Source organism: Gavialis gangeticus, unplaced genomic scaffold (genome assembly GCF_001723915.1).
Source record: "Gavialis gangeticus isolate Ggan-Ray unplaced genomic scaffold, GavGan_comp1, whole genome shotgun sequence".
Taxonomy (NCBI): domain Eukaryota; kingdom Metazoa; phylum Chordata; order Crocodylia; family Gavialidae; genus Gavialis; species Gavialis gangeticus.
In genome coordinates, this window is record NW_017729031.1 from 60,100,708 (window position 1) to 60,116,617 (window position 15,910).

General features: G+C 45.0%; 1 protein-coding gene across 1 annotated transcript in view; it reads right to left on the reverse strand.

The window, feature by feature from the left end:
• Positions 1–2,621: 2,621 nt before the first annotated feature.
• The window catches only part of PDE11A (phosphodiesterase 11A), a 290,348-nt gene continuing 277,059 nt past the window's right edge, over positions 2,622–15,910 (reverse strand). Inside the window, exon 20 of the mRNA XM_019523008.1 lies at positions 2,622–3,578. Within this exon, the coding sequence (XP_019378553.1) occupies positions 3,417–3,578 (162 nt within the window). The 3' untranslated portion in view covers positions 2,622–3,416. The remainder of the gene's footprint in view (positions 3,579–15,910) is intronic.

A 15,910-nucleotide genomic window follows, 5' to 3' on the forward strand; every position in this document is an offset into this window, starting at 1 on the left:
CTTCCTGGTAACAACAGCCTGCTGTTATCCCGCATCATCCAGGGGCCTGTGCCCCCTGGGAAGAACTGGGGGAAAGATCAGGGGGCTGGGGAATCCAACCAGGAAATGGGTCAATGTTTAGGGACCTGAACATTTTCCCAGCTCCCAGTTTGCTTCCCCCAGCTCCTGGTTCAATTCCCCAGCTCTTCCCGGGGGGCGTGGGCCCCCAGATCTGTGCACTGGGTTTCAAAGCCTTTCGTTTCATTTCAGTTTTGCTGTTTTGAGCTCGAAACACGTTGAAACAGCTTCGAAATGAAACACCCATTGAAATTTCGCACATCCCATGAAATACCCCAATGGACTTTGTAAGATCTATGTACTTAGCACCTTGTATTATTGGGCCACAAATATAGACAAATGTCAGTTACCACTTTAGGCAGTAATTCCATGGAAGGCATGGAACGGACAAATGACTGAAGATCCTCCTATTTACCAGACTGAATACTGAGCTGTGCATTGGGCAGCTCCACAGAAGGGCAGAGTAGCTCTGCTGTCTGGTTAACATTGTAGTCTGTCTACTATAGACCCTCTCGTGTGAAAAATCCTGTCCTTCCCACTCATGCAGCAGAACCAATCTGATTTCTGTGCCAGGTAATCTCTGCCTGTTCAAAGGGCTGAGTAATGAGCAGGGAAGAATTTGGGCTTAAACTGTGTTTTACAGTGACCTCAGTACAGCCTTTACTGGAATAGGTTTACAAAACAGCTCAGAGTTCTGGAAAAATACTTCATTCCCTCGAGAAAAGCTGTTTTTGCACCAAAACAATGAACAGTTGCCAAAATCTGTATAAATGAATCTGACAAACAGGGACAAAGGTGTACCCACTACCATCCTAATTGTGAGAAACAATATGACACATTCTTTCTGTACAGAATGTTCCCTTGCTTCAAAAACACCACCAGGGTTTTAAGCCAAAAATATGAATGCTTTAATGGTAAGAGGTGTGTGTATGTGTGTTTCCTTAGGGAAACACACTGAAGCCTTTTTAAACCGAAGTTTAAAAAAACAGTGGAGGCCAAATTCTATTTTCAGACACCAGTACAATCCTACTGGTTTCAGCAGAGTGTTTTTGTTTCCTGAGAGGAGAATTTCAGGGGGATCCAAGCATGCTCTCTTTTATTCCCTTTTTTGCAACAGAGGAACAGAATCGTAACATTAGTCAGCAGTTTCTGAATTTTGACCCACAATAGGAAGGATGCCACAAGACAGGAGAAATAGATGGAGGCAATTATAAGCAGCCGACTGATTGATGGTTGACATTGTTAGGGCCTCAACTGTATGTCAGGTTGCAGTAATGCTGAATTCCCATCACTGCCAGTGAGTGTTGCTAGGGGCAACAGTGCACTGAAGCCAATAAAAAGAAAAGGAAATAAGAGAACTCAACCTTGGAGGAGCTGTAGGGTATGTGTACTATAAATTATGTTATATTTAGTGATATGCAATATCAAAATTCAGGAAAGCTCTGTGAAGCTGCCAACAGTACTAAGTCGATCATGATGTCTGCTTTTCCCATAAAGCATGCATTATATAAATAAGTTATACAAGCTTGCAGTAGATTATCCCAGCTGTATATTTATCGTGGAAGGAAAAAGGTGATAGAAACAAGTTCAAACAGTGCTTGTATTCATAGATTTCTCCCCTTCCCCATTTCTCTTTGGTAGAAAAGACTACTATGATTCAGTAGCTTGGATTTTGCAGTGGTTCTGGAATCTCCCATGTATGCTGTCTACACAAATTAGTAGCAGCACAGAGCTTTTAAATAAGTTCTCATTTGTTTAATTATCAATTACACAGCATTGGTCAGCTTTCTAGAAAGTACTCAGTAGACACAAGCCATAAATGCCTGGATGGGAGACATTGTGTCGGGGACTGAGATCTTTTGCACATCAAGTCATACGGGCTAGATTCTGCCAATCCAGAGCAACTGTACCGAAGTCAGTGTAGCTGTTCTAGTACATGTAGGTATAACTGAGCTCTGAATCTGGCTTTCATTTCTTATGTGAGTGCCTGTGGGCATTTATATTTTCTAAATAACTTTCTTTAGGAACTTCAAGAACTAATGGCCAAAAGAGTGGGCCATTAGTTTGTTTGTTTTTTTGCTTCTTTTTTGAATGGAGCCATTTTCTGTGTGTCAAGTCCTAAGTATTTTAATATGGGTCCTCAGGTATTCAGGTGCTCAGAATGGAGTGCACAGCCTCAAATCATAGGTTGCCAGCAATCTCTGCTGTAACGGAGAGGTCACATAATACTAGTGAGAATTTGACATTTGGCTTCTTGACCTATGATGTTTGATTAAAATGTTACAAACAACTCTATCCCATATATGTGAATGTGATCATTGACTTGCTTTCCAATAACTGTAACAGAAAGTTGACTTAAATTTTAAGTAAGCAGCAGCTGGCAAGAGAAGGAAGAGGTAGCCAGTGTTCAGCTTGATGGTACATATTTCTTCACCATTTCTGTTGGGTAACAGTGGAAATATTCATTTCATTTGGAAATTATATCAGAAAGGCATATCCACGGTGCACTCTGCAACACAGCTTCTGTAGCACAAGGCAACAGATTTCCTTTTTATCCTATTTTCGTTAACGTCCATTAGTACTTTACTTAGGGAACACTGCAGAGTAAACTGAATATTTTAAAGGAGTGTTTCTAAAAACTTATCATGCAGTAGTTTTGCCTTTGCACAAATTCCCACTTCCTGGGTAATTTACAGAATTGTTATTCTTAATTTCTTAGGAGAGCTGGGACAGTTGATATTTTTCAAGATAATAAAGTTTGTTTTTAAAGGTAGCAAAGAGAGGCAATTCTAAAGGTCCTAATCAATCAACAAGGAACTTTGTTGTAAAAAAATACTTCTGTAGAATATAAAGCAGGCTTTTCAGAACATTCGAGCATAAAAGAGGAGGAAAGAGTAAGAGAGAAACATCACAATTGCAGGCATTATTGGTTCATAATGAACACCAGAGAGATGCAAAACAACTAAGTAATTACACACTATTCTCTTCTCCTCCAGCTCCTTGCATATGAACTGACCAATGTGCATTCCATTTCTGCTCTGTATTATTAATTTTATGAAGCTGTAAGTTCTTGTATCTCAGTCCATAGTCAGCTTTGTGTGATTTTTACAGCAGCAGCTGAAAGGTAGTGGAGCTGAATGAGTGCTTCTTGTGCTAGATATCAACATAACCCTGATCAACATAGGCCTTCTTTCCGGGCCCACTGAATGTCTAGGCAAAAGCAACCACTGTCATCAAGATAACATCCAGTGAATTAAGTAAGTCTGTGAAAGTTGTGAGTTTTTTCCCAATTGATGGAACTAAGCTAAATAAAGCCTTTCGGACAGCTCTCAGCACCACAACAGCTGGCATTTGCAGGCTTAATTTATGTCTTCTAGAGACACAGTAAAGCTGGAAGAGGAGGAGGAGGCTGCTGCTGCTTGAGTGAGAAGTCTTTTTTGGTGCAGCTCCTCCCATTTACTTCTGTTTGTTGCCACCGAGTCCAGCATGGGCTTCAGCTTCATGTTCAGCTTTACTAGAGACTGGGGGAAGATACAAAACAGAAAGAGAAAAACAAACAAGTACTGTATGTCTTATCATTTGACTCAGAGTATAGAAAGCCACAGGCTAGAAGCTTTCTGGCTGTATTGTGAACCTTAATTGTTCAAAAATCTGGACTTGAGGCCCCAAATTCATGCAATTAGCTTAAAAAAATTACATTTTAAAATGTCTGTTCCGGGTTCTGTTTGTTTTATGTTCTTGAGTGTTTAGGTTATGTACAGGTCTCATTTTCACATTTTTTACCACCATCACAAGGACTAGAAAAGGAGGGCATATATATCTAACTGTGTGAGATAGTGTCTGCCCCTCAAATATGCCATGCTGCTCTGCACATGTTGTCTTCTGTACTGAAAGGAGTATAGCCATATGACTACACTACTTTGGGTAGGTTAATTAGCACTGTTGGGTGACATCAGCCACCGTGTTCCTATATTAACTGCCCCACCTATAGTGCTATTACATTGCTTCCACTTCAGGGCTAGGGATAGATATTCAAAAAGGCCAAGCCTGAATTGATTAAATGTTTGCAGGTTAGTCTAACCTGGCTAAGCTAAATCAGTTTTCTAACCAGACAGACATCCTAGAAATGCAGGCACATGCCTGCAGTGGCTCAGGCTACAAGCTGGGGGGCACTACAGCAGCCTTCCTATCCCTTGCACATAGCTGAGCTAAGTGGGGCGTGGCCAGGCCGTGGCAGCTCTGATTAGGGAGGGGTTCCCTCCCCCAGGAACCCAGTAGGCAGTTGCTAACACAGTGTTTATCACCCCTAACTCAGTATTTATCAGCTCGTTAAGAAAACAACAGAGGGATATGTTAATTCTGCCTTTGTCCCCTGTGCCACAGGCTGGGAGGTAGCCAGCATGTGGTCTGCTAGCTAATGCTGAGGGATGGGGGAATGCCGGCTTAGCAGAGAGGGGAGGGGAGGAGCAGAAGCCAGGCAGACGCCTGCAGAGACTGCTGAGCTCTGGCTAAGGAGCAGAGGGGAAGGCCATCCCTGCTGTGGAAAAGAGAGGCCTGCCCAGCCCAGTGAGCATGCTGGGATGCTGGGGGAGTCTGATGTAATTTAAACCAGCAAGGGGTCTGGGACAGACATTGACTAAACTGATTTAAGCCAAATCAGTTAAGTCTGATACTACACTCAAACAGGTATATCTCAAACTGGTTTCAGTCATTCTCAAACTGGTTTATGTGCCTGAACATCTGTTCTGTTACAGGTTTAAACCAGTTTTTGATCACTTAAGCCGGTTTATGTGTAATGTCTGTCCCTAGCCCACAAGACAACCCATAATAAGACAATGTGTGTGTTTTAGGGCACTGTGGTGTCTTAACAGTGCAGCATAGATCTTCACCCTAACATTTTTTGTTTTAAAATTAGAGTCTCACATGATCTGTTCTCTCTACGTTTTGGGTTTTAAGTAAAGCATTAAAAAATCACAGCAATCTCAGTAAAACCATGCAAGTTGGCAACACGGGTAGCCCCATGGGTATTTTTGAAGTTTTGTACAGAGTACTTGGAGAGCTTATTCAAAGATATCTGTTTCACAGGTGGAATGTGCTTCTTGGGTAGAAGCAGTTTTTACAATGGTGAGGTGGAAGTCACAAGATGTACAAGGTTTGAGTTCAGGACTGTAACATGTCCTGTTCTGTTCTGTTCCCTTCAAGACAGGGAGCTTCAGTTTCAGTTTAACGTTAAGTAAAGAGGTTCAAAAAGCCTGAGGTGGAATTGGTTCAATCTTCACAGGTTTTTCTAAGTTGCATAGCTTGAACTGATAACCAACTGAACTGACATTTACTGTTGGGTGACCAAGGCAGGTGGAAGCCTGACCTGGCCCAAGGCAAGAGCCTGGGGGTGCTTATGTGCATGATCCCTCATGGCCAGCTGCCTAAGGCTGCTAAACCCCACCTAGTGGCAGCCCAGGCCTGATTGGCTGCTGGACACATGCCACCTTTCTCCCCATAGCTGTCAGCCCCTGGGAGGGGAGAGCCAGCAGAAAATCTGGCCCTTGCCCCCACCTCTAAGAATGGAATGGGCAGGGGAATGCACCACCCAGCCCTAGCCCCCCAGGTGCGGTCTACTTGGTGCAGGAAAAGCTGCCACCTGGGGGCTTTTCACTCCCTTGCAGCCTGGCTAGCAGAGCTCCCTGGGAAGGGGCAGGGATGAGCTGATCTCAACCTGTTTCACCAGGCTGCAGGGTTACAAAAAGCCCCCAGTGGCGGCTTTCACTACCCGGTGCTGGGCAGACACTGGCTGGGGGGGCTGGTGCCGGACTGGTGTGTTCTTCTCCCTGCCCCTGCCTCTCACAGGTGGGGGGGGGGAGTGGGTCTTCACCCCCATCAGGCAATCCAGTGTCTGGCTGGACTGCTGCATTCATTCTACTCTGTGCCTCTCAAAGGTGGGGGCTGAAAGGGGACAGAGCTAAGCTGATCGCAGCCTGGCAAGCTGGGCTTCAGGGGAGTGAAAAGCCCCCAATGGGAGCTTCTCCCCACTCACCCGCACCAGGTAGGCCCTGGCTAGGTGATCTGGGGCCAGGCCAGCGCATTCCCCCTCTACCACACCACCTCTCTTGGATATGGGGGGCAGGGAGGGGGTGGAGCTGAGCCAATGCCAGCCCAGCAAGCTTGGCTTCAGGGGAGTGAAAAGCCCCCAGTGCGGGGCTTCCTCCTGTGCCGGGCAGACCCCAGTTGGGGAGGCCAGGCCACTGCAGTTGCCCCCCACCCTGTTCCACCCTACATCACAGGCTTGGGGGTGGGGCTGAGCTGATGCTAACCCTGCTCACATGGCTGCTGCAGTGATGAAAAGCTGCCCCCACTGCTGGGGCTTTCCTTTCCCTTGTCCTGTACAGACAGGGAGATGGGCAGGGCTGGGGGTCTGTTCCCTTGCCCCTTACCCCATCCTGCTGGGCTGACAGATGTTGGCAGGGAGTAGAGGCTTTAGCACCTTAGCTCTGTGATAGCTGGGGGAGGGGTCAGCCCTGCTCTGCTGGAACAGATAGCACAGCCCAGGACTGCAAAGCATTCTGGGATACTGGGAGACTGTGAGTTAACTTGAATTGGAAAGGGATCTAGGATAAAAGTTCCATAAACCGGTTTGACTTAAATCAATTTAGTATGATACTATATCCAACCAGGTTTATCTTCAACACATTTTGGCCATTTTGAAAGTAGCTTATGTGCACTGAACTTCTGTTCTGTTACAGGCTTAAACTAGTTTCAGATCATTTAAACGGGTATATGTGTAACCTATGTTCCTAGCCTAAATGACTAAGCAAAACGTGACTGTAACTTGCTGTTGCCATCTGCATATACCAGCAAAATCTGGTGCTTTATTTTTATTGCTTCTCAGCTGAGTTTGGCTATTAATACAGTACTTATTTAATTTATGGGAGCTTAAAACGTGCAAAACAACCCTGAATGAAGAATGGAAATTGTTTCATTTTCTAGTCTCACTGAATCCACTAACTTCTTATAGGGCTTGAACCAGATGACTGGAGTCACCTACAATCTCCCTGTTGATTTCTGTGAATTTGATCAGAATAATTTTTTTATTTTAGAGCTATGTATATGGTTGAAGTCACCATTTTCTTCTTGGCTATGATGCAGCATGTGTAGTATGAAACCTTATAACCGCAGCAAGCATATATCAAGAAAATGACACACTTGCTAACCTTGAAACAAGTGCATGGGGCCCTGAGTTGGTCAAAGTACGTGCTAGATTTCATTTACTGAGATAATCCTTCATGTTACTCTTTCTGCAGCCTTTTTTGTTAACGATTAGGGGACTCTATTAGCCAGTCAGCTATAGAACATCAAGTGCATGTTTTTGGTTTGAAGAAGGGAGAAAAAAGCAGCAAACAATATAAACAATGACAAATAATTTGTATACCTTCAGGAAGATACAAGGAAGTAGGCAAGTGTAAATTGTTTGCAGGTGAATCTTTTGATGATTTGGTTTAACAAGGTTAACAGCAGTTGGCTTTAATGGCCCCAGGAGCCCAGAGGACTCTAAAGAATAGTATTTTTATGACTATTCTGCAAACCATGGGATTTTGGTAGCTACTGAAGTAAGTCTTGGTAGATTTTTAATTGAGTTATTATATGATACTTAAGGGTTAATGGCCTGATTTTAAGATGTGCTGAAAACCTGCAACTTCACTTAACTTTAATAAGAAATGCAAATGCTCAGCAGTTTTCAAAATGGGGCCATAAGTAACTAATTGATTTGTGTGGAGTGGATCTGCTGCAAAATGCTTCCGTCTTGGCATTAAAATGGAAAAAAGCAAGGTTTAGGCACAGTTGTCTTGTAGCCTAGTGGATGGATTAGAGATGGGGCTTAAGGCCTTTCAGTTAGTGTCAGGTACACTGTTACTGAGCATAGGCATTTCATTCCTTTGTAACGATGTTATGACTTAACAGCTTGCTCAGCTGTGCAACATTCTTACTGGCAACTTGCTCATCATAAACCTTCCTGTATTTTTAGCTTTTTATTTCAGAGTGTTACATGTGGCTGCAACCCTCTCTGATCCAGTCCACTCTAAATGCCTGCAACAGAAAACTGCTCAGTGTGGGGAGACAATTCCTCCCTCCCTTCTCCTAATACAGCCAAGCAGACATCCAAGCTCCAATAGCAGCAAAGCAGTAATCCTGTCATAGTGATGGCAGTGTCTGGACAGAATTTTTGTCAAGAGATGGGGTTAGAGCTACCAGCTATAGCTTCCATTTCCAATATATTTAAGTAAAAGGCCACAACTATTTTAAGAAAATACTTTACAAAAAATAAGTAAGTAAATAAATAAATCACCATTTTTCAGTACCTCTAAGCAAGACTGATCTTACCAGCCTCAGGACCTGGAAGCACACATTGTTCATCTTGTAGATGGGTATACTGACAATATCTTCCTACTGTAACTTAAACGAGGTACAGGATAAGGGCACACCTGATCATATCTCCCAGTGGTTCTTCAGTTCCAGGCAGTTCTCCTACTCTGGTACTTCAGCAGCTGCCCATTCAGATGGCATGGCATGACTGTGATCATTGGTATTTTCACCTGCATTTCCAAGAAACTGAGTGACAGCTCTGGAAACAGTCTGCTGTTGTGCTATTCCTGTTGCTCCAGGCAGACTAACCTTTCTAAGATAAGACATCTGTAATGCCCGCTTCCACCCTTGTTCAGTATGAGTAATAAAGGGGTCCTAGAACTGAGAGAGGTCTATTTTGTGCTTTCTGTAGCATGATCCATTCCCACATGCATCTTAGTATCATTAGTTGTTGCCTACTATATGTGATGCAGGGCTGCTGTGTATAGATTCATAGATGTTATGGGTTGGAAGGGACCTTCCAAGATCATTGAATCCAGCCCCCTGCATTTGGGCAAGAAAGACTGCTGGGGTCAGATGACCCTAGCAAGTTGCACATCAAGACTTTTTTTAAAAGATTTCCAGGGTAGGTGATTGTACCACCTCTGGGGCAAGTCTGTTCCAAACTCTAGGCACTTGAATTGTAAAGACGTTTCTCCTTATGTCCAACCTGAAACAATCTTCAGGCAGTTTGTGGCCATTGGTTCTTGTCTTCCCCTGAGGTGCCTTGGTGAACAGATGTTCCCCCAGGCAGTAGCGTACGCCCCTTATATACTTATAGGCTGCAAACAAGTCCCTTCTAAGTCTTCTCTTCACCAGGCTGAACAGTCCCATGTCTTTCAGCCTCTCTTCATATGACCTGCTCTCTGGACATCTAATCATGTGTGTGGCCCTCCTTTGGACTCTCTCAAGCTTCTCCACATCCTTCCTGAAGTGTGCCACCCAGAACTGGATGCAGTAATCCAGCTACAGGCTCATTAAGACTGAGCAGATTGGGAGGGTGACTTTCTTAGCCTTGGTCGAGATGCATTGGCAGATGTGTGTCAGTGTTTTGTTCGCTCTGTCAGCTACGGAATTGCATTAGTGGCTTATGTTCATTCTGTGGCCTATCATGACCCCCAGATTTCTTTCAGTTGTGCTGCTGGCAAGTGTAGCACTGCCAGGCCCATAAGTGTGTTGCAGATTATTTTTCCCTAGATGGAGCACTTTACATTTCTCCATGTTAAACATCATCAGGTTTTGATCCAGCCACCTTACGAGCCTGTCCAGGTCAGCCTGTATCCTCAGTCTGTCCTCAGGTATGACCACACTCTCCCATAGTTTGGTGTCGTCCACAAACTTTGCCAGAATGTCGAATCCATATAATTGACGAACATGTTGAAAAGCACCGGTCCAAGTACTGAACACTGAGAGATGCCACTGGTCGCCTTCTGCCATGTTGACTCAGTTCTGTCTATTCATATTCTCTGGATCTTACCTTGGAGCCAGTTACCTAGCCACCAGACCGTAAAGTAGTTGAGGTCGTATTTTCCCAATTTTACCATGAGGATATCATGGGAGACTAAGTCAAAAGCCTTTTTGAAATCCAGGTATATGACATCAGCCTAATTTCCCTTATCCAGGTTGTGAGTTACCTAATCGAGGAAATGAGGTTAGTCAGACATGACCTGCCTGCAACAAAGCCATTTGGCAGTCTTTTAGAGTACTGCCTTCAGTTAGCCTATCAATAATGGATTCTTTGATAATTTTTTCCACAATTTTCCCAGGGATTGAGGTCAAACTGTTTTCCCTGTAATTCCCTGGTTCCTCCCTTCCTTGAAGATAGGCATCACATTAGCTCTCTTCCAGTCTTCTGGGATTTTTCCTGAGCACCACGAGTCCTCAAATAGCTTTGCCATAGGTCGCACAATGATGTTGGCCAATTCTTTCAGCACTCTTGGGTGTAGTTCATCTGGTCTTGCTGACTTGCTGAAAAGTCCCTGTTCCCCCATGCACTACCAGGAGTGACCAGGAATAACAGTCACAAGCTGGCAGAGGGTAGATTTAGGCTAGATATCAGGAGGCGCTACTTAATTTTCAGGGTGGCTAGGATCTGGAACCAACTTCCAAGCGAAGTGGTGCTGGCTTCTACCCTGGGGGTCTTTAAGACGAGGCTAGATGTACACCTTGCTGGGGTCGTTTGACCCCAGTACTCTTTCCTGCCGTGGCAGGGGGTTGGATTTGATGATCTGCTCAGGTCTCTTCTGACCCTAGAAACTACGAAACTACTACTACGACTTGTACATATCCAACCTCTCTAGATGTTCCCCCACAAGATCTTCGCCAGGTACGGGAGGGTGATCACTTCCACCTTGATCATCTGGTAGCTTGTCAAGCAGGCTAACACGCTGGGACTGGTAGACTACAGACACAAAGTATTCGTTTAGGAGTTCGGTTTGCTCCTGAGTGTCAGTTATCAGCTGTCCTTTTTTGTTCAGCAGGGGCCCTATGTTTTCCTTATTTTTAATCCAAGTTCCTGTGTATCTAAAGAAATTTTTATTGTCCTTGATTCTGGTTGCCAATTTGATTTTGGTTTCTGCCTTTATTTTTCTAATCTGCTCCCTACAGGTGTGGGCTATTGCTGTGTACTCCTCCATGGTAGTAATTCCTGACTTCCATTCCTTATAAGCTTTTCTTTTCAGTATCAGGAGGTCCATGACTTCCCTGTTGAGCCAAGGGGGTCTCCCAGCCCTTTTTCTGCTTTTCTTTCAAAAAGGAATGGACTTCCTTTGTACTCCAAGGGTCACATCCTTGAGGAACAACCACTTTTCTTGGACTCCCTCCCCTATCGGACCATGGTCCTGGAGGGCCTTGCCAACCAATCTCCAACCAATCAACTCCAGTTGCACAAATTGATGAATGAGGAGTTGTTGGTATTGCATGTGGCCAAGGCATTTTGCTACCATTTTGCTGTGTAGTAACTCTGGATACATAAGCATATGCTAAGCTGGATCTAAAGGACTGAGTCCTTCTGGCTTATGCGTGGTCCATTAGAAGCTTTGCCACTGACCAGTATTTGGCTTTAGGATACGTCTCCCCTCTGTGTATATATTTCCCATGAAATAACTGTTATAGTACTTACCCAGATACACAGGCAGCTTTTGCAGCCTGTGCTAGGCTCCATGCTACCGCAGCTAGACTGCTTCTGGTACCCTGAGCTTGTCAAGTGACTGCAGTGTAAACATTCCCTAGTGCGCTTAGAATGGACCTGGGCAGCATCAGAGCTATTTTTGTATTTCAAGTTAATCAGCATATCTTATGAGCTGTAAACACCTTTTAATTCCCAACACTGATATATAGGGTCTTGTAAATTTGTATTTAAGCATATTTTAAAGTGTCTGGTAACTTGTGTATTTACCAATTAAAGGATGAGGATACTTAATGTTTTCTTTAAGCTTACCTAAAGAAAATTAACATGGCCTAAAGTAAATTAAAAGGGGTATTTCAGGAAGAATAAAACAGGTCTTTGATGTTCAGTTCTACTATAGCACAGACAATTAATTTTGTTCAGTAGTGGTAAATTATGTAGTGCAATTTTAAGAAACTTAACTTGTTACACATTAGTCAAGCTACCTTTTAGGTTAGAAACATTTTTACAGTGCAGACTTTGCATATGAAATATAGAATATTTGAATGAAGACATTCATTTGATGCTTTAAATCACTACTACTATTCAGTATACCCTAGATTTGGGACTGCTTCATTCCTTTATCTGGTCTTTTAATTAAACCTACTACTAAACTTCCTATGGAAATTGGCTTTTACTTCGTTTTTGTCCAGCTACCACAGAATTTCACTATGACTTTTCTGATGCAAAATACACATACTGGATTTTTTCAGCCTGAGATGTAATTAAAAACTCATTTGATTACTGTATTTCTGGCTCTTTCTTACTTATTAAGTTCCTCTAATCAATTTTCTTTTATGAAGCTTCTGGGAAATTATCTCAAAAGCAACACATTTCTCTCCCCTCTGGCAGGTTCCTGAAAATGTACTGAATTGCATTCAGAGCACCTGTCCATATTCCGAATTAATCCAGTTTATTTGTAAAGCTATTTGTTTGGCTCTGGTCCAGGCAGACTGTATCTTTGGCTGTTTCCTATACTATGTACTCCATGTTTTATTGCATGAAAATCCCTTAATGCCCTGTTCTTTCATACAACCTCTCTTTTTCCATTTACTCCTAAGTGGAACTACCGTGCTGCTGAGCCATCTCATCTGGCACCCAGACTCGCAAAGCCAAATTTCTATTTACTTCAGTGAGCAGAGGATGGGTCCTCAACAGCTGTTTGATCCTGAATGGTGCAGCAAAATGAAAAAAATCCCAGTAATACACCTGTTAGTGTGCACTTCTTCATATTAAATGAATTTATTTTCTCTAACCCTAGCAGGTAACCATCTTATTTTCTGAAGCCTGAGCACAATCCTGTATTGACAAAGGTCTTCCACCTTTCCCTTCCGGATACTGTTGATCCTGAAACTGTTAGCAGTCCTACAAGTGCCATCTAGTCACTTGAACAACACATGCAGAATCAAGCACTGAGACTGGACCCCTCATTTTACCATAACTACTCTAAGGGTATGTCTACATGTGCACATTTAATGTGCATTAACCCAATTTAAGGCATGTTAAAGGTGTGTGTATTGCCAGACTGGTGGGGTGGGGTGGGGTGGGGTGTTAACGCCGCACAGGTACACAGAGAGATGGAGTCCTATATTGCTCATCCCAGGTTACCTAAGTAAGATTATATAGCTAGTTTAAGGAAAGAACTTACTTAAATGAACAGTGTATTCATAAACAGTCTTCCCAGGAGAAAGGGGAATCTGTCTCCGGGAAAGAAGGCCTAAGTAAAGGCTTGGAGGTAGTGGTACTAGAAGGAAAAGGTGGGGGAGGGAATGGCTATGGGAAATGATACCCTGAAATCCAACAGGGCGGAGAGATATCTAGCAGAATTTGTGGTTTAAACCTCTATTTGGAGGAGTGGCTGTCAGGTGGTCTAGTTAGTAGAAGGGAGAGTAACAAGAAAAGGCTGTCTGAGTTTGCACCTTTTTCTTTAATGCTGATGAAAGACATGAATTAGAATTTAATGGATTTTATTGCTTTAGAAAAGGAAAGGATCAAGGCTCCCCTTGATGCAGGAGATTAGGGAAAAACACCATAGGGGGTGGCAGTACCATGTCTGTTGTGCAGCCAACAGGATACATCTAATCAGCACAAAAGTCTGGAAGCCATGTACTGCCTGAAAGCATGGGATGTAATGTGTTGTTATGAAACATGAGTAAGAGGGCTGAATTAAGGCTGGGAAAACAGCCAGTAAGAAACCTGTGTGAAGACTGCACGTGGGGTTACAGAGAACATACAACTTGGCATGTCTGAATCACATACTTGGTGTCCTTAATGTACTCTTTTGCTTTGCCTACATTAACAGGTGTATATAATCTAGTACACCTCTTGATTCTGTACTCAGAAGTATGGGACTTCTCAGGCTTACTGACACTGATAGCTTCTGTAGCCTTGGGGCAAGTCCATTAACCTCTTTGTTCTATTTCCTTATCTGCAACAGATGAATAGAATAATTGTCTAATTTACCAAGGTAATTCAGGGTGAGCTCTGCTGTGATAAGTAATGGCATCATCATAAACCACATATCCTGCTGGCTATTTCAGTCAGGCTGACTATAGAGGAAGATGCTATACAATGGGGTAGGCAACGTTTTTTGGCTAGAGTGCCAGTAACCCCCACAATGCCTGCCTTGGAAGGTGCTGGAGTGCTGGCATGCCAGAAAAACAAAATGAGGGCAGGGGGTACATGGCAAGATGCCCTACTTGTGCCCCGTCCCCCCCAGCCAAAGCCCCTGCCCCTAGCCCTGTTGCCCTGTGCCTCCCAGCCCTGCTCATGACCCTTGCCTCCCACCCAAAGCCCTATCTACTGCATCTCGGCTCCGGCCCCAGGGAGGCAGCACATATTGGCAGTGCTCCCTGGTGTGCTGCCCTCGCCACTTCTGCAAAGCAGCGCTGGAACCCAGTGCAGCAGGGCACAGCAGGGGGCACAGAAAACTGCCTGCTCCCAGCTCCCCGCTGCCATGCTACACTTCCCCTGCAGGTGGGGGCAGCAGTGAGGGGAACAACCCAGCACAACCCTGCACTGCTGCCCATGCTGCTGCCATACACACAGGGGAAGTGTGGCAGGGGAGCTGGGAGCAGGCAGCTTTCTGCGCCCCCCCCCGCTATGCCCTGCTGCACTGGGTTCCAGTGCTGCTTTGCAGAAGTGGTGAGGGCAGCACAGCAGGGAGCACTGCCAGTATGCGCTGCCGCCCCGGGGCTGGGGCCAGGGCAGAGAGGCAGCAGTTGGTTGCAGCTGGCCTTGGGTAGCTGCTGATAGCCACAGAGCCCAGGCTGCTTGCAGCAGGACTTCCATGGGAGCAGCCCAGGCTCTGTGGTTATTGGCAGCTATCCAGCTGGGGTGGCTGCAGCTAGGAGGCTACAAACAGCTGCTACCCTTCCACCTTGGCCCTGGCCCTAGCTGTCTCCTGGCCCCGGGCCTTGGGAAGGCAGCAGGTGCTGGCACTGCCCATTGGGGCCGGGGCCAGGAGGCAACAGCTGTTTGTAGCCTTCTGGCTGCAGCCGGCCCAGGCTCTGGGTAGCTGCTGATAGCCACAGAGCCCGGGCTGCTCCCAGCAGGGCTTGCAGCATCTCAGCTGCTTGCTGGGAGCAGATCGGGCTCCCGGCTGGCAGCAGCTACCCAGAGCTGGGGCCGGCTGCAGCTGGGAGGCTGCCAACAGCTGCTGCCTCCCTGGCCCCAATGTGTGCGGAGGAAAATGGCCTCACGTGCCATGCTTGGCATGCTTGCTGGGGGTTGCCAAGCCCTGCTATACAACCTGAGCCAAGGTATCAGAATCTTGCTGTCTGTATGTAAAATCAGTGTTTTATGAGGACCCTTGCTGTTCCTGGTGATCCAGCGAGGTGTGTTTAAGGAGAAGTATCTTCGGAATAGAGCCACGATAGGATGCAAAGCATTCTGTCCTTAGTCTCTCTTACTGCAAAAATGCAGGGCATGTGTGTGCTACTTAAGAAAGCATGGCACTTGAAAAGAAGAGCAAAAGGCCAGGGAAGGGTATGGTTCTTGCATTGAAAAGTTAATTATTAGCTCTGTCAGATCACCGGTAAGCTTCAGAGTTGGGATGTCTGAGAACACACAGCTACCAGCACTAAGGTACTTAAAAATTAGCAGGACTCTTACCTTATGGCCTCCCAGCACTGATAAAGCTTGGGATAGGTCTGTCTTAGTGTATGCCTGTCCTGCGGTAGATATACACCACAAGCAATTTAACCGTAGTCACAGGGAGTTCAACATAGGTTAATTCAGTGGTAGGCAACCCCCAGCATGGGTGCCATTGGGGCATGCACAGGCATTTTGCTT